Genomic DNA, 19,352 nt, shown 5'->3' on the forward strand with positions numbered 1-19,352 from the left:
TTTATGAGAAAGTAAATTGACCAGAAAATTTGCCGTGCATGGTCTGACCAGTTGTTGAGCTCAAAAAGAGTGCGAATATGCAGCTTAATAATATCTCTTTGGGGAATACAGGGAGAGGAGATTTTTCATATTCAGTTAAACACCCCTCAAATCAAATGCAGTCTGAAGTCTTAACCACTAATGATGCAACCATAAAAAAAAAAAAAAATCGCTTCTCAAAGTTAGATTCTTTTGGACGAAATGAAAATTAATTTTCTGATGGAAAACAAATTGGAGCCTTGGCTTCACAGTATACCCCCTGACTCCTTCTCTGCATTGCCGGCCCCCTATTACATGTCAGCATCTGTCAGGATGATCCCTCTGGAGGCCTGTGGAATGGCTCAAGCAACAGCACATCATTATTCACAAACTTCAGGGTGGGGATGTGATTATGAATCGATTTGGCTGAGACGTTCGGTCTCAGCAACTCCTGTTTGTGCCCATTTTCGCCGCTGGGAACTTTTTCCAAGAGCAATCTGCGCGACATACCTTTGCTCAAGGGTATAACAGCAGTGTCCAGGTGGGAAACAAACCCACTGCCATTCAGTTATCTAGCCAGAGCCCTGATCGCAGCTCCACGCTTACTGCAGTGGCAGCAGCAGTACTATTCACAGACAACAGAGAAGGGTTAATTGGCAGAACCAGCACAGGACTGGGGGGGGTTACTTTCTTTCATCCTTTCATCAGCATTATTCTCCCCTTCCTTCTTTCCCTCTTCCCCGAAATTACTTCCAGATGGGGGTCCATGAGTGCCAATTGCGTGAAGGCACAGTGCTGGGATGGCCTCAGCGGCCTGCCAGCGGTTTGTCAAGGAACTTTTCCACTAAGCCTTCCAGTAATTCTGTACAAATTTCCCAAAAGAAAACCAGAATTCCTTCTTTTAATTACCGAGAAAACACAGATCTGACTCATCCCATATTCCCAACTGGAGCTGCTTTATCAACATGCCTGTGAGCAAAATGGGGAAAAAAAAAAGCAAAACAACATAAGCAATGTGAAAAAAAAAGAATTCCAGAAAATAAAGGGCTATACCAGGCAATATATTTTGATAGCTCAATGTTTAATTACATGTAATTAATGGAGACAATAATTCTATTTCAATGGCAGAAAAAAAAATCAGGTGGATTCTTTCAGAGTATAGATATGTGCCCTCAGTACACAGCTGTCAATAACAAAGGACAAACATTTCTAGCAATCTGTGCAACACTGCTGTTACTACTTAAAATGTACTAGTGCTTTCTGAATTTCATTAACTGCCAAACACATTTATTTTGTAACTGAATGTGACCATAGTACATCCCGCAAATAGCCAGCTAGCAAAGATTGCTTGTATTTCTTCATATCACTGACCTAATGCATTTAGCATTCATTACAGAAAAACAGCTAATCATTTGAAGATGTAAGAAAAATGCACATTTGTTTGTTGTGACAGCCATACAACCCCAAGAAAACAAGGGAGCATAATTGATTACTAATAGGATTTTGGTCTGATACGTTTGACTGGTTGAGTCTAATTAAATAATTAATTTTAAAATGTTGTTTTCGATAATAATAATCTAGAGCTTTTCTGGAAAGTCTGAAAACGCTTTACAGGTAATGGGGATCCCCTCCACCACTACCAATATGTAGCCCCCACCTGGATGATGCGACAGCAGCCAAAGTGCACCCAGTACACTCATCACACACCAGCTATCAATGGAGAGGCAGCAAAGTAATGAAGCCAATTCATACTGTACATGGCGATTATTAAGAGGCTATGATTGCTAAAGGCCAGGGGGCCGGGACACTGGTGTTAACACCCCTGCTCTTTTCGAGAAATGTCCGAATATTGCTTCAAGGTCAGGGTGAACAATTCACAATGAAGAACGTGATGATATGGTTATAATGTGGTATGCTGTAGCTGGTTGCTGCCTTGTCTACTGCGCTTTTGTTACTGGTAATGTTTTATTTTTTATTCATACCTGTGGTGATGGATCACTCCTGTAAAAATCTGATTAAGGACTAAAGGGAATGGGCTTCTATCCGAGATTGTGAATGAATATAAAAATAAAAATTAAACATTCTTGGCAACAAGATAAGGCCTCTTACACCTCTTGTTGTTCCACTGAGGTCAAAGTTTGTCCCCGAATTCGATATCTACCCAAGGAAGTAGGACACCTCCTTCCCCATCTCTGACAGAATGACACTTCTAATCAATAATGAACTCCAATACTCTCTAAGGGACATCGCTGGCCATCACACATGTTGTGGTAAGATCACCCCATGCGTACAAAATCAAGAAGGCATCTGTCAGAGCTTAGTCTTTTCCTTATACTTCTGACAAGGTTCCCATAATTGGAAGACTATTAGATTATCTCTGTGATTTTTCCAGATATGGTCACAGCCACCTGATTATTAATTTTTCAAAGAATAAAAAAAGATAAAAGCCAGGCTAGCTATGAGCTTAGGATTTTGATCTTAGCTTACCTTGATTTTGTTTTGCTATATATGCCATATATATATATAGTGTAATAATTTATCAACACACATTTATTTTGGAAACTGGCATATGAACTCAAACACCAAGGGTGTTAAACTACTTTACAAAGTTTTGGAAATGCACACATTATTAAACAACATGAACTTTGTAATGCCTAAAAAATGCCTAAAACACGATACACACAACCACAGGTATAAGTATACAGGTATAGCCCGGAAACATTATGACTGTGAAATGTGTTTAAAACCTATACAGACAACCATAAAAAATACCAACTTCAATCCAGCTGGGACACTTAATTAGACCAAAGCATGATAATTTTTATGTTGCTACATGTGAGAAGCAACACTTTAAATGAAGATGTTTGCGTCTGGATTATATACAGAGTAAGTTGATAAAAAGGTAACATCTTAGAATAAGAATATATAAGGATGTCACATTGCACATATTTACAGTATAAGTTGGTCTTTAGTTCATATATCTAGCATATACCTTAAAGTATACTATTAGAGAAAATGTGCAGTCAAAACAACACATTAATGGCCATAAAAACATTACCTTCCCTTGTGACTTACTTTCTCATTCAAATGGCACCTCTGTGTTCATTTGTGCGTGTACAGTAAAGTGAAATTATTTAAACGTGATCGTACCACATGACAGAATTTCTGAATACCAGACTTCGCCAAAACTGCTGAAGATCACAAAAGCAGCTTTACTGCATTCTGACATTCGAATCCCCAAGGCTAAACCAGCCCAAACAGTCTCCCAGAGTGAAAATCATCGGCCTAGGTCGGAAAGGCTTCCCTGGAGCCAGATCACACAGCATAGTGTTTCCTAACACACTCCTACACAAATATTAATGCTGAAGAGATCTGAGCAACTTTAGTACAGGAGCCAGACAGGATATGACTTCATCAGAAGCCATGCTAAGCTCTCAGATGGAGCCTGAAAAGAGCACAAATCTCAGCAACTCTGTCCATTAAGTCCTACTGTTACCAGCTGGGGCTGAATTATTAAGAAGAGAGCTGTTCAATAATGTTGAGGGCGCTGCACATTACCCAATGCAATGGGGAATTACATCACTCCAGCTTGGAAAAGCAGAACTCACATCTGCAATCACGGAAGGCACGCATTTGTGCCTTTTTTCCCTGTAAAATTAGACTCGCATCGCACTCCCACACCGGCAAGAAATTGACCAGAGTCAGCAAGTGGGAGAAATGTGGCGAGAGCTTCTTCGATGTCTTGCAGATAGAACAAAATTCATTTCAAATTCCTGCTCTGAATTAAGATGTAGGCCTAAAGTACTAAAGAGCTGAGACCAGCCTGCCCAATGACATATACTGTAAAACTCTTATTGGTGGTGTCACACCAATGAGACAACAGATATGGTTTAAGTAGGTTTGCTTTTCATCGCTGGGTTTTGGCTCAATCCCTACCAAGGGCATATACGAATTCTATTTTTGCTTTGATCTGCCAGCTGAAATAACCATTGTGTTAAATTAAAGGTTTGGTGCATAAAAGGCACAGGTGTTTACATTACAGTCACTCATAGAAATTATTTGAAACAATTTTGGAAACTCCTTCCAAATCCTTAATTCTGAGAACACCTTTGCCAACAACCTGTTACACGCACGACGTATACGATATATGATATGGTGCAGTTAACAACTGGTAGATGAAAAATATAAGATTTTACAACAACTGTAGTTTTTTTAAATTATTTTTTATCAGGGCCTCAAGGTTGACGTAATACCTAACCATTTCATGCTTCCAAAGAGTAGGCCCTGTTTTCACAAAGCACAACAGAACAGAGAGTAGACACATACAGAGCCTGGAACAATCTGCAGCATCCTGTCTCTCAGAACATCCATCAACAGCATCCACAGAAAAGGACTGTATAGACATAAAGCATATCATAAACCTATCAGGCTTCATCTAGGGAACTGCCAATAAAAAGAAAGACTTCCTGTCTTGAAAGACAAATAGTCCTGATGAGAAATACCCTAACATAATTAACATAAGCCCCCTTGTTTTAAAGGAAACTAACCCATTAATGTCTAATAAACATATTTGTGGAACTCTGTTTTTTTACCAATTTCCTGCCCAAAAAAACATTTAATTTTATGTGGAATTAGGAAACTGTTCATTAAGGTCACTCCCAATTCAACCACTCGTTTTTCTTATGAACGCAATGCAGTTAGTAATGTCACCCCCATTTTTTCCCATGCTTTTGACAAAGCTATGTGACAACCTGTATCAATGAAAGCCACAGCCCTCTCAGTACACAAACTAACAAAAAAAACAATCTGGGTCTCATTAATCCTCAGTGATTACAGTGAACCAGGGGATTATGATCTTTTCCTGTAGTTGCTGCAATTTAATTGTTGTTTTTTATGTGTTGTAAATACCAGCTGAGCTACAAAACACCAATAACCTAACTTCCCTTTAATTATCAGTACTGGTCAAACGTAACTCTTTCTTTACAACGTTCCACAACCTAATATCCTGTTGCGGAGAGAATGCTACTATGCGTCATTATTATGTCTTAAACCAGATTTACCCCTTTTGAAAAGATATCGCAAAATGCGTTCACAGTTATTATAAAAAGACATAATTGCATATACTCTCGTCACCTTTTGGAAAGATAAGGGCACAGAGGACTCTGGGAAATGGGTCAGAATAAACAACTGTTAGCATAAATGTATCTGTAACTATAAGTAACTGCAGTGTTCATTATCATTGTTTAAAGTAATTAAAAATATCAACAGGTTCAGTTAGACCCGAACGCTGTGAACTGTTGTAAACTTCACCAGCTGACTCATTTGCTTTTTACAGACTGTAATACAATCTTAGAAAACAGATTTATTCCTTAGCTGCATTCTATTTTCCACAATTAAAAACAGTTCCAAAAAAACAAAGTCTGAACAAAGCAAGCTATTTTCGCTTTGTTCCCTTAATAAAAAAAATCAATACCAAGTACGTACTTCGAAATAAATACCAGCTGGCTTCTGGACTGAAGCAGCACCACAAATTTGATGTTTGTGAGTCTTCAAAGAGTATCTCGCCTTTGGGCTGTGATACGTCACCAAGGTCTTGTACAGCAAACCAAGGACACCATTTCCTGTACATCACAATCAAATGTTCTTTTCCACTTGTGATGTGCAGTTACTTAGAACCGTGTATCACATACATTACACAAAGATTAAAAGAAAGTCTTATTTTCAGATGCTCAAATCACGCTGAATCAAAGATGGCAACTCCAGTGCACACAGGTAATATTTTCATTGCACCAATTAAATAAACTAATTAGTGATATACTGTAAGAAGCTTAATTGCTTGTTCTTTTTTATTTTGTCGACATTTGCTAACCAAAAGCTATTCCTCCTTCTGGGAGGTGTGGAAACGTCCATGCAAAAAAGTGCAATTTGTCGATTTTCCAGAAGGTGGCAGTAAAGAAGATCGGTCCAAACGACTATGATTTTGTCTTGTTTTGATGAAATACGTAAATTATCTGTTTACCACAATACATTAACATAAAATATATCTGTCTTTCGTTACTTTAGTTAACCACATTTTTTAGAGTAGCGATGCTCTTAAATCACACTGAATATCAAAATGCTTTTATAATGGCTTATGTCTTAAAACACACTGATCATTTTGCACAGAAGTGTAAAATGCCACGCAGTCTAAAAAAAATATTATTGAACATCTGGAGTTTCAGATTAACCGTAGAGATTTATTTCCAAATGTAAGGTCAGACTTGGACTACAATTTTTGTCATTTTTGCTCCCTACTTTTAACAAAAGAAGCACATTCAATATTGTTCAACATGGTCAGTTCAGAAAAAAAACAGCTGTCTGAGATTTTTCTGTTAAGTTGTTTATTTATAAAACGCAGCTGTAAATGCTGACAGAGAGGTACCTTTAGGATTTCTATCTTGCAGTCTATAATAAAATGAGCTGTTTGATGCCTTAAACAAAACACTAAGAAAAATCAAATCGTTCTAAAATGAATTGATAAATCAGGAGCACATTTCCATTCAGCTATAAAAACTTAGGACAAATACAAGGAAAAATAAGGCACATTAGAAAATTATTTTAAAAGGAGTACAATGATTTGCAAGAGGCAAAAGCGACGCTAAAACAGTTAAAGATGGATAGAAAGGAATATTGAAATGTTGGCAAAAATAAATATCAAAAGGTTCTTTCAGTACTCCAACTGCAAAAGAAACATTACCGATGAAGTGAAATGTATCTGGGACAATCAGGGACATGTCTACATAAAGAAACATGGCAGATGTATTAAATGAGTATTTCACTTGGATGTTCATTAAGACGTCAACAACACGCCCCAGAAGCAGAAGGACAAAGCTCTTTGTTAAAAAGTATTAGCATAGAGCCCCTGCTCATTTGATAGATTACAGTCCAATTCCTCATCAGTCCATCATTATTCTAAAATAATTACCATTCTAATTAAAACATATTGAAAATATAAACTAAACTGTTACAAATTCCTATCTGGAAACACTTAATAGACACCATGAGGAGTTAAATATTTGAGAGACATAGAGCTTAGTGTATAGTGCACACGTCTGCATGCAACTCATTAACTCTGTAGCTTCATTTTTTCACTAATAGAACAACTTACATGTCAAGCTCTGTCTGGGATGCGATTACTGTCAGCACAATGTTTTTGAAAACAGCTGACCTTTACATCCACCTACTCAGCTACCTGCATATTGTATTTTGTTTTAGGTGTCAATAGAGCCTATGAGATAAAGCTGACTGCTTGAAAAAAAGATATATTCAACTAGGTTTTACAATTATAATGATGACCTAATTTCAGTTATGTAATAAAGTTTAGAAGTTTAGCATTCCTTTAGAATTATGTTAAGCAATATTGGTAAAAACATTAAGATGCCTACCTAGTATCTACCATCATTAATTGGTTTGGAGAATCTTCAAACTTTTGTCAGACATGTTTTGAAATGAACTGCACATTGTTTTGTGGGAAAAAAATATTTTAGATAGCTTAATAACAATAATATTAATTTAATGATCTGTCATGCATGGTTTTATTTGACTGAAATACGTCCATTTTGGCCATAAGTACATAATACACTGACCAGCATTTGGATAATTTTTGTAAACCTCTGGTGCACAGAATTTCTCCTTTGAGCTTGTTACTTTGTCATGCCAAGTTAACTTGTTTCCAGCACTAGTCATTACAAGACACTTGCATTAAACCTGAATCCCATATTAAATGTATAAGCCAGACATAATCCAATTTTCTGTGTTCACTTTCCCTTATTTTTAAAGTAATTAAAGGTGTGGGACTGTTATTATGGGAAAATCAGACTGGAATTTATTAATACCACCTTTGGATTGCAAATTAAATAAATATCCATCTGTTTCATATTAGTCCTCAATTAAAGTTAATTGAAACAATATATACTAATGTGGTACTTATTCGATCCTGATTGTGTTACCATTATTTATTCTTTACAGAGAGTTGTATACTAAACCAGCAAGTAATAATCCTACAACTGTATTAATTTCTGTTCTTTTACAAGGGTTTTGGAGCTATGTCTCGTATGCTGTAAAAGCATTTTTAGAGGACATACTAATCTGATGTTGTAAAAAAAACATTGATTTTTTAATAATATATTTTATTTTCTACATTTTTGTAGGACTGGGGACATGCCAGACACACGCTGATATTAAGTTTGTCTTCTTGAAATACGTTTCTCCTATAGGAACTAGTAAAACACAAATCACAATAAATTATTCCATGAACACTGGCAAAGGACTTCGTTACTTTGGCCAAGAATGTCTCAGGGCCCATTATGGTTTCCAGCTCACCTCCAATGCAAGAACTCATCTTCTTTTAATGAGCACTCTTATCTATTTTTCTAAATAGTTTTAATTTTTTCAGCATGAATATTTTCATAATTGCTCCACTATTTTGTCTCATCTGTACATACATTCAAGTCATTAGTTATTTAGAGATGTTGAATTTGCTGGATAAAAGGGAAAAATGGCCAGTATACCAACCAGCAAGTTACTAATGTTTCATCTAAACACTGTAGAAGAAAATTCTGCATGACACCCATCCATTTTCATTTCCTCCTTAGTCCAATATAGAGTCACACTGAGCCAGGGTCTAATCAAGCAGCAAACGAGACAAGACAGAATACACCCTTGATAGGACACCAGTTTATTGAAGGACATGCACACACATGTACGTGGGAAATCATTTAGAGACACCAGTTAACCTAACCAGCACCTGTTTGGACTGTAAATGGGAACCAGCACGCTTGAAGAAAACCTGTGTTTCCATAGGGAGAACATGCAAACTCAATGCATGTAATAAACAATATTTATTATTATTTAAAATATTCATGTGTGGCCAAAGATTAATCTAAAATGGAATTTGTTCAACTTGGGCTCATTAGGTAGAAAGCTTGGCCACAGTACTGAGATTAAACCTTCTGCCCCAGTTTTTCGATAATTTGCGCGATGCCACACATTGAGAATCTTAGTGAGGAGTCCAAGAACAGGCAAAAAGATAATATCCATCGTCAATGTATGAGAAGCCAACAATTACCACTAAAGATTTTTTAAGAACTTGATTTTCTTAAAAAAAAACAAGTCTTCCTCAGCAAGCCTTTCCAAGATTTTATTTTGGCCTGCTGGTATGCAGAGCAAATAAAAAAAGAAAATTCCGCAGCTCAAGTCTTCTCAGGACTGTTAGACAGATGTCCAGATTACATGTCTGTCTAATTTGAAACAGAATCAAATTCTGGTATTGATTAAAAGCAAATCAGTCCTGCAACGGGTTGCTTAAATGAAGAGAATAAAGCATACAAAATATTCAAGTACTGTATATACAGAGAGTTAGCGAGAGAGGCAAGGAAGAATAGATGGAGAGAGAGACAGATAAACAGATAATCGCTAAGACACGAATCACAGAGCTTAGTGTGTAGGTAGACCCAAAGCTGTTCAAGTGCAGAGAGGAAAAGAGCTGGATGTTGTTTTTGTGTACAATGTTGTATACAATTGCTGTTTAAGTGTGTCAATTCTCTGGAGGTCAATCCATCACTTAGTCTTCGATATTCTCCAAAAGTCATGTCATGCAGAGTCATGTCAATGGTGTTTCACTGCAAGATCTAGCCCATCCATTACAGAAGAGGTCTGGGCAACTTGTTGTCATCTTTACTTAAGACTGTTGATAGTAGTTATAATGACTGTGGTAATAAACTGCGGTCTTGTAGAATGTGTGAACTTCAGTTTTTCTATTCTTTTTTATTCTTAATTCTTTCTATTAGCTTTCTAACCACATTCTCTCATTCCTCTATTTAGAAAGCCAAGACTTAAGTCTTAAGACTCAGATATGTTTGACTTTATGTTTTATTGAGTTAACACTTCCCATAAATTCCAACTTTTAATATAACATTCAAGAGAACAATATGCATGCTAGTAATTATCCCATCACTAGAAGCAACAGATCCACATTTTGAAAATGACAGATCATATGGGTATCTCTATTTTTTTGTGGGTCTCAATTAATTTCAAGTGGTTGCTGGTTGCAAATGGATGGATGGAATATGAGCAGCACATTACCGCAATTATTTGTTCTCCCAATCTCCACTCCACACACAGCCCACTGCGAACAAAACCTTCTTGTTGCATAGGCACAAACTGTCACACTGTTTTGTTTCCCATGCCTGTGAACAATCAGGCAGTCTGGGACCTTCAATATCCTCACACACTTCTGTTAACAATCTTAAGGGCGGTGTACTTCATCCAGTGTCCTCTAGGTGGCGGCACTAGTGTTGTACCGACCACGTCCCCCTCCTTCTGAAGGCTGCACTTGGTATTCTGCTCACGTCTTTGCCGTCACTTAAATCACCCCAGCCGCTGTGCGACTTACCAGCCAGGGCTACACTTCCCCCTCCTCTGCAATATTGGAAATGATAGCAATTTGGACTAAGTGTATCAAGTATCAGTCTCATGTCAGGAAATAATAACCCACCAATCAAATCGAATTTAAGTGAAACGGAAGAAAATGAAATATAATTCAGCCCAGATCCAGTGTCGGACACATGCTAATAGTTACCCATTTAAACAGACACAATCTCCACTGTGTTGAGCATGTGATGTGCCCACCAGCTGCTTTCACAACTGAACTCTGCCATGTCTGGTCTGTTATTTTAATGGCATGGTGAGCAGGAGTGCTTTACCTGCTGAGTACTAGCACCATGCATATCTGGCTCTTTTTAATCAGTAAGCATCCACAGACAAGAGATGTACAGTCGATTACCACCCTGACCTAGTGTAATGTGTTTCATTTGCATGTTCTTTTAACTCTGCAACGCTGACAAAGCTGACAGCCTTTGTAGTCACTGGAAAACCGACGATACTGATGGAACCCACAAAAGCCCCGACTGCGCCTTTGAAGTCCTTCTGAAAAGAACCGGCAAAACAACCTCTCGCCAAAAACGAACCTTACACTCTGCTTCTCCCAAAACTGACTACAAAAAAAGAAATACATGCGTGAGAGGTTCACCAGTTAGAAAGAGATAAAACACAGTTTAGTTAGGGCGTATAACCATCGGTAACAACAAGTCACAAATGTTTCATCCTCTTACAGTAAGGCCCATAGAGCCGTGACTTATGAAGAAGAGCAAAAGATACATTAAAGCAATGTCACATAGAAATGTCATACTCATGTAGAGCCAGCATAGGTCTGAAGTTGGTAGAGGTGGCTATAAGGGATTGCTACTGAAATTTCAGGTTGCGATTCTTTGAAGTGAACAGCCTCCTTTTCCTGTGTGATTGCTGTGTGCTGGGGTTCATTTTCATGACTTGGTCTGGTTAGTTTATGTGAGCAACTGTATCCCTTTACGGCTTGTACATGAAGACTCATAGTATCTTATAGAAGATCAAAAGTACTCAATATCATATGCTGGCCCTGGTAATTATCAGTTAACTCTTTGGTGGAGTGGGCTGGAAGACTGTCTAGCCTTGCTCTGGATAGCATACAAAATGTTAAGAACCATGTTTTAACTTCTACCAGCAAAACTATAAATTGACAATTACTTTTGATACAAGTCTTACAACTCAATTGTTTTTCCATTCCAAAATGTTAAGAGCTCATAAAGGTTTTTAAGTCTGTACTCCAAAATAAATGTGAGAAATTTCAGGGTTTTTTTTCAGAACATCATTCACACAAATGTCCTGCAGACAAGTTATAGTGACAGCTAGTGATAGACATCTTTTCATTTTTTCTGAGAAAGTGCAAGAACAATCAATATTCTTCCCAGATGCTCCAAAATTTAGGTTATTAAGTTTCTGGAATGCTTCGCATGTGAATATTACAGGACAATGAAAATTGTTCTATTTTTCTGTTCGTTTTAAATTGATTTATTAAAAGTCTTGGATATACTTTTTGTTTTCAGGCAACTCAATGAGACAAAGAGCTTCATTAGAAATATAAACCACACTCACGCAGAGCAGAAAATGAAATGTTTATTTAGCCATGAAGTTGTATTTCTGTTCCCTGTTGTCAGCTCAAAAAAGTAATACATTTACTTTTTATTTGAATAAATAGTGCAGTGTGCGCTATACAATAACAACTATTTAAGATGTAAAACAGAAAATTCTGTGTATAGCCAAAATACCAGCCATTCCAGATATACTGTATACAGGCATCTAACCAGACCCACAACAATGTCATTAAAACAGAAACAGAAACCTCACCTTAAAAACTACCCAATACCATTTGGGCCCAAATCCGTGATTTACTCTCATAATTTGCCCCGGGAAATGTTAATAACAAATTATAGGTAATCTACTTTTTTCACAGTAAATCTATATTCATATTTATGGGAACCATATGCTTCCAATTTTGGAAATGTTAAAATAGGACTTGTTTAAGGAAGACCACTATGCATGTTTTTTTCTCATTTCACTGTTCTTAAAATTGTTTGACATTTGCAAATGTTATTTTGGCAGTTGATAATGTCTGGAACTAAATGAGCAAAAAAATCCAAATTAAATCGAATCACATATAAATTGATACAAATGTGGAATATGGATTACAGCCACAGTCATCTTAAACGATATAAAGTGATTACTCTTTAAGATAACAGGGTCATATGGTTTCACAAAGATGTGTGACTGATGCTATCCTTTGTGCCTGTTACTGCTTAAACCAAATACTGGTTTTGAAGTCTTTACTCTTTAGATCAAAAGCTTAGTCTCAATAGTCACCGTTTACCACAGATTGTAAAGGGTATTGATTTTTTCTTTCATCTTGCATTTGTTTTATTGACAAACCCTTATTTTTATTTTGAAATCACTGGTGGTCTGATACACAATTTAACAACCAAACGTAAAGAGCTAAGTCAAAGGGTTTAGGCAAAGAGAAGACATTCTGATGCCTGCCAAGTGAAGCTCCCGATGTAGTTTTTAAAAACGTCTTAAATGGAAAAAGAGCTGTCACACACAAAAACAATATAAAATATTCGAACGGAAGAAACAACACCTTCATTTGAACTAAAAAAAAAAATAAAAAACAAACAAATTCCCTTTGCTCCCTTGTTCTCCTATTTATGCCTGTCATGCGTAAGTAACAAGTTGTAAATTAGTTAAACTATGCTTTTAGTTTATGGTTCAATTTGACACATTATTATTACAGCAGGGTCTGACGGTACAATGAAAAGCATATTACTTGCTAACTTTTTTTTTGCATGCTACATCTAAAAAAAAAAAGTCAACCACAAAACTTCCAAAACAAAGTTCAAAGTGCTGGTGAACACAATCTCACGGGATTCACGTCAGTAGCATCTATGTCTTGTGAGCTGCCATTTTCTTCATTACTGTAACTCTGCTATTATGATTGTCTGCAGCCACCTCTCATCAAATGTGCTGTAAAAGCAGGTTCTTATAAAGACTGACAACGAGCTCTGTTGGGCAGGGGCCTTCTCATCAATTAAATGTTTTCTGACTGAGGAGTTATTTTATATTGATGTCATTCCAACAATTACTCACAATCAGCATGGCAAATCAGTACAATTCCCTTCTGAACTACTCTTTGCTTTCTCTCTGCAAAACAAGTCAGACTTCAAAGAAACCAAAAGTATGTTTTGATCAGGTAGAGCCGAGTTTTTAAATTACAATTTACCATGATTCATTACATCTCACGTGATTGGATTCTGCAGTTTGGTGCCCCTATTAAATTAAGACCTATTGCATTGCCCATGATCCCTTCCCAGAATCCTGGGCTGTACTCCATTTATCAACAATCTCGCCAAAAGAGAGGCCAACTCGCTGACTTTCTCAAGAGACGTTTTTTTAGGGATATGAAGGGTAATTGAGTTGAGTGACATTAAAGTAATATCGTAAATAATCTGGCACATGTCCCAGAATATATTGAGGGAAAGCTTTGATAAAGCAGAAAAAAGAAATGTATCGACAAGATATAACCTTCATAGTTAACAGCACAAGACAAACTGATGTTTCCAAGTTTGGCAAAACAGAGGCAACACTGGTCAGAAACAATAGGGCTTTTGCTAAATGCAGATTACCACAGTTCTGTTACCTTTAACAACAGGCATTAAAAAGCTCCTTGAGGGAATAAAATTGGCCAAGTTTTAATGTCTAAGGAAACATTGTGCAATTGACATCTACAAATGTTTCATCTTGCACTGGTCAAAGCAGACAAGCAGATGACATCAGTTGATGCAGTGTTTAGAGTGAAATACCAAAGTCCCAAACGAACCTGTCATCAAACAGCACAAGAAAGTTCAAGCACCAAATTTTTAAATTACCCCCTTTTGAATACTAATTTTTACTTCATTTTTAATCATTTGTTCAGTATTTCAATGAGGCTAAACATGGCCATAACCCCCTCATAGACACAACACAGCCCGATAAAACAGCATGCATAAAACCATAAAACAAAATAAATCTCACACACATGCCAGGACCACTGTCGCTGAGCTTCCATCTACAGAAAGTCCTTGTTAGGTTTCAAGACCCTAAAGGTGTTTTCCTCGCTTGTCTTTACCTGGAGTCCCGCTCTGAGCTAAAACTACTGTACGTCTTGCTATGAACCATTACACATAACTGAACATTACTGTGTGCCTGTAATGTAATTTGCACAGGTGGTTGCAAAAGGATAATGCGTTTTGTGTTGTGTAGTGTTTATGAAGGAGTTACAACTGTGGTTCGTAGCCTCCTTCCAGTAAAATGTTACCCCAAAAAGCAACCCAACCTGTCAATTTCTTGATTATCTCTTACCTTCTCAAACTCTCTCAGGGTGTGTGTTTGTAGTGGAGGGCCTTTCTCTGTCTCATCACTCAGAAAATCTGTCAAATCAAAAATTGAACAAAGGTCAAGGTCAATAAAATTCTAAATAAGTCAAGAAGAGGCAGAAATGGATGTGAATATGCATGGATGTCTTGTCAGGAAAGAAGGCCTAAAGAGAGCAAGAAAGTATGATGTTTATTTGATGAAAATTAAAACGTACAGTGTTGTTGAAACCTTGACCTTCGCACTTGATGGTATTTTTAATAACACAGCAGGAAAGTCCAAAGTCATTTGAAGTGTTCGACTTCAAATAGCTGGAATTTAAACACATGCTTTTTAAACTGCATCAGCAAAACCTGATCAATGGCTGTATGCATGATACTTCAAGCTTTGCTGTGTTACCTCTCAGTGTGGATCAAATTATTTTTCTTTCTCATGAAATAAAATTTGACAAGCTGGTACTGCTTTTTGCCATATGGCAAATAATTGTGAAAGAGCAAAAAAATAAATACATTCCAGGAAAAACTCACAGAGATACAATGATGTGGCCTTACTGAACAGTCCCATAGGGCATAATCACAGTTATACTGGCAACAATTAAACATCTTACAGTTCCTAAAATTCACTACACAGCATCATTAAACATTATTAAAAACAGTTAAATGTGTACTGGTGGAAGGTCTGCAGTTTGATTGGCACCTGGGAGGGTTTTCAAATTGCTCAACATTGGTATGTACTCTGTAGTTAGAATTATCAAACACATAGCCAGAAAAAACTGGAACTCAAGGAGCCAAAGTTTCTTTTATGCTAACCCCATATTCATTACAATATGCTCACTTCATGCAAAATTACTGCTGAATAACAGGAGTTCCTTAATAACTGAAATAAATAAATTGGACTAGTTGCGTGCTGTTATTTTGTTTTTTGCCAGTGTCCCATTAAATGATATTATTTCTTCAACATACAGCATACAGTATGAGACACAGAATTACAGCAAAAAACATAAATCATTTCCAAACAGTTTCCTCTTTCAAACTCTCAACTGTCCTTGACAATTAAACATAAGAAATTGAATCCCCAGGTCTGAGAGAATGACATGGAATTCTAGAACAGAGAAAATGTATGGAAATAGACTCCATATCAGTCCTGTAGGCAGAAATTGTTTTTTTCTGGACACACAAAGAGAAAGTACAGCTCTCACCTGTCATGTGGCTCATGTTCCTTGCCAGGAACTCTCTGTTTTCCAGGTAATCCCTGCAATAAAGATATCCAGATAAGCTGGAGCAATTCAAGTTATACACAACACTCTATATTCTAAAATTTGCCTCCTACCGAAGGAAGACACAGGGCATGTGGTATCATGGAAAAACCAAAACTATCTGTCACCTGATTCGTTGATTCATAAGTACTTCATTTCAGGCCCTATCACTTACATGATTCTGACTAAGTCACACAGTTACAGCATACTACTGGGGATGATTTTTATCTTCCACTGGTCATGCTTATACCTTCAATGTACCATCGTTTAAAAAATAGACATTAATCTCATGCTAATCAGTTAAAAGGTGACAAAACCAATGCAAATGTGAATCCTGCCATACAGGTTGATATTTTCATATGGATGACAGAAACGACCTAGTAGACTTCAGTAGGTGAAGCTAAATAAATGTTTTAGGATTATAGGTTATGCAAGCACCAAAAATATTTTATTTTCACTGATAAGAGTGATAGATTTCGAAATTATTCCATGACAATTTTTTTCAGTTTAGGACTACCCTATTATTATTTTAGTTGGCTATGGGCAACATAACAAATATAACATATATATGTGACATAAATTATATATGCCAGAATGAAATAAAAACTTAATTGTTTCCGAGTATGCTATTTTAGATACATCTGTAATGCATGCAGTTTTCAATCTGTAAGACAATCTTTAAAAATGTTTGGTAGGCATGTTATGTGTCAAGTAAAATAACTTTTCAAAGTTATTTTATACCCTCAGCTGAACAACATGAAACAATTTTTCTATTACGCAAGATGAACATATTGTTGACGATTAAAATACAAGTTAAAGGAAAGCTGCATCTTTGAAACTTTTGTGGTAACTATCATGTCTGTTCAACAGGTTTACATAAACAGTAGGTCATATTGAACTCACAGCCAAATTAGCTACATAAAATGTTATTTGTGGTCATAACTCAAAACTCATCAATACCTCATATCTTCATGTAAAAGGTGAGTTACTTACATTTACACTAAAAGTATAATAATGTAAAACCATGAAATAACATAGTCTGATAAACTAGTGTCCATTATCTCATACTTTAAAGTAAGTTCAAACTCCTTAGAACATCCACTCCAAGTTCTAACTTAATACCTCGTACCTAAGATTCAACACCCCTGGGTGCTTATTGTAAAACCCCAAACCAGGAATCTGGAATACACCTCCAGCTCTCAACGTTAGCTTTGTCTGCAATATTGCACTCAAGAGGACTTATGCAACAACAGCCAAAAAGAAGTCCTGGACGAATCCTGTCTCAGGAGAAGAGTCGTTGTCTTTGGAAAAGACTCCCGAGACAAGGTTCTTCTCCTTGACCTACCATCATGCGCTGTCAGACTAGCAGTTAGTAACCTGAGATGCTGCAGCTGGGTGTCAGGCAGTAGCCTAACCGGAGGTCACAGTTAAATTAGATTAGGTCCATTAGAAGCTCAGCACATATCCACAGCTCTCCCTTGAGATGTGCACAGCTGTGACTGATGCACAGTCTCAGAACCAAGAGCGATCCCAATTGGCTTTGAAGCCACAAACTGAGGGGATGCTCTTTGTTATCTTGCTTTCTGCAACACCGTAGGGGGTGCACTTTTTAAAAGGCCCCCCAAACCACCATAAAAGCATCAGCTGCTAAGTCACACTGCTTGAATGCTGTATACTATGTGCCAGCAAATTGTTTCAAACACTTCTGCACCTGCTAGGACAGACAAAGACCAAGAAAAGGAAAACAATTCTCCCCAAAGGCAGAAATTTCTAGGCCTACAGTATATCACCTTACCAGTTTGAATTCACTGAATACAAACCCCCTGTTAGCTCAGTCTTGGTTTATTCTGCATGCAATAATCAAGAAATAATAGTTCAAATGTGTAATTAACTGCCTTTTTTACCACATGACACAGTTGTCTGAATTCCAATTGATCAGGAAGCTGGAGAGAAAATGTAATTTGGCCCATAAGGGCTCAGCCCTCAATGTCAACTTAATTGTCCACCCTGCTGTTCATACTTAAAAATTAATAACCCACTCAGCATGTGGATCTATCCTCAGTAATGAGAACTATCAGCATCTGCACAGGAACATTGTTAAATGTCCTATGAAACACTCAAAACATTTCAGAAATTAACTTACATACACTTTTCATTGTAATCACAGTAAAAATTACAGCATATTTCTTATAGTTTCTGAATATACCTTAAGGTCTTTTACAAAAAAAGGCCTTCAGATGAAACATTTTCACAACTTTATAAGCTTCCCTGACTTTATCTATAAGTATCGACAAATAAAAGTGACATTAAACCGTGTGCAAGGCTTTTTTTTAACACATCTGTTTTAAAAACTACAGTATGACTGTCCTTTCCTGGCCTTAATTTTAAAAAATCGAATTATGCTCTTCACTTAACTAAAAGGGATCTAAAACTTGTTTTTTTAAAAAACAACCATATAGAAGCATTCAATAACACTTACATATGTAGACGTATATAATGATTTAAGAACAGATTATGTATCTGTACACACAGATATATTTTAAGATGCTTAAAGTATTGCTCAGAAACCTTTCTCTGAAGAATTACAGGAAGCAAGTCTAAGAGCACAGTTCAGTGTGCCCTGTTTCTCAATTTCTCTACAGATTATTTTCCAGTTTTCTTACTAACAGTTGTGGAACACTCACCTTCCAAAGTATACTTCAGAACACTGGTCTCCAATGATGAAATCATAAGCACAAGGAACAAAAGCGAATTTCCACCAAGGATAATGACAGTCGTTCATATGCGCTTAATTGAACATTTCCAGTAACTTTCTTCCCTGCCTCCTTCTTTAAAGCTGTTTTGGTGATACCCAAATTAGTGGGTGGTATTTCATAAAATCAAGGAAAGGAAAACAAAAGTAATTTGACGTGGCAGGCCGGAGTCAAGGTACAGTAAGCCCTGAGTGTCAATCCATGGGCTGACCAGTTTTAGAGAGAAGGTCTGTAGGTAGATGAATGGCAGCTGTGTTCCTGAGGGCTGCTCAGAAGCCCAATGAAATGAGCCTGTGTTTGAGCAGAGCCTTCTTGTCAGGGCATGAAATGCAAACATTTTACTTTACTTAAATTTTAGAGTAAAAAAAAATGAACCGCCAGCTTTCAACAAGGTGGAGCACATACTGTAGAGCACAACACATACTCACAGGTTCAGACCTGCCCCTGGCTCGGGTAATAGTACGTTTTAAGCAAATGGTAGCATTCAGAAACAAACCTCGCTGCCTTGA

General features: G+C 36.9%; 1 protein-coding gene across 1 annotated transcript in view; it reads right to left on the reverse strand.

Moving 5' to 3' along the window:
* pde4dip (phosphodiesterase 4D interacting protein) overlaps window positions 1-19,125 on the reverse strand; it is an 88,544-nt gene extending 69,419 nt beyond the window's left edge. The window contains exons 1-3 of the mRNA XM_088926524.1: window positions 18,775-19,125; window positions 16,034-16,086; window positions 14,824-14,891 (exon numbers count right to left, since the gene is read on the reverse strand). Of these exons, the coding sequence (XP_088782650.1) occupies window positions 14,824-14,891; window positions 16,034-16,086; window positions 18,775-18,872 (219 nt within the window). The 5' untranslated portion in view covers window positions 18,873-19,125. The remainder of the gene's footprint in view (window positions 1-14,823; window positions 14,892-16,033; window positions 16,087-18,774) is intronic.
* Between the last annotated feature and the right edge of the window lie 227 nt (window positions 19,126-19,352).

This window comes from Atractosteus spatula, chromosome 11 (assembly GCF_055471065.1).
Source record: "Atractosteus spatula isolate fAtrSpa1 chromosome 11, fAtrSpa1.hap1, whole genome shotgun sequence".
Lineage (NCBI taxonomy): Eukaryota > Metazoa > Chordata > Actinopteri > Semionotiformes > Lepisosteidae > Atractosteus > Atractosteus spatula.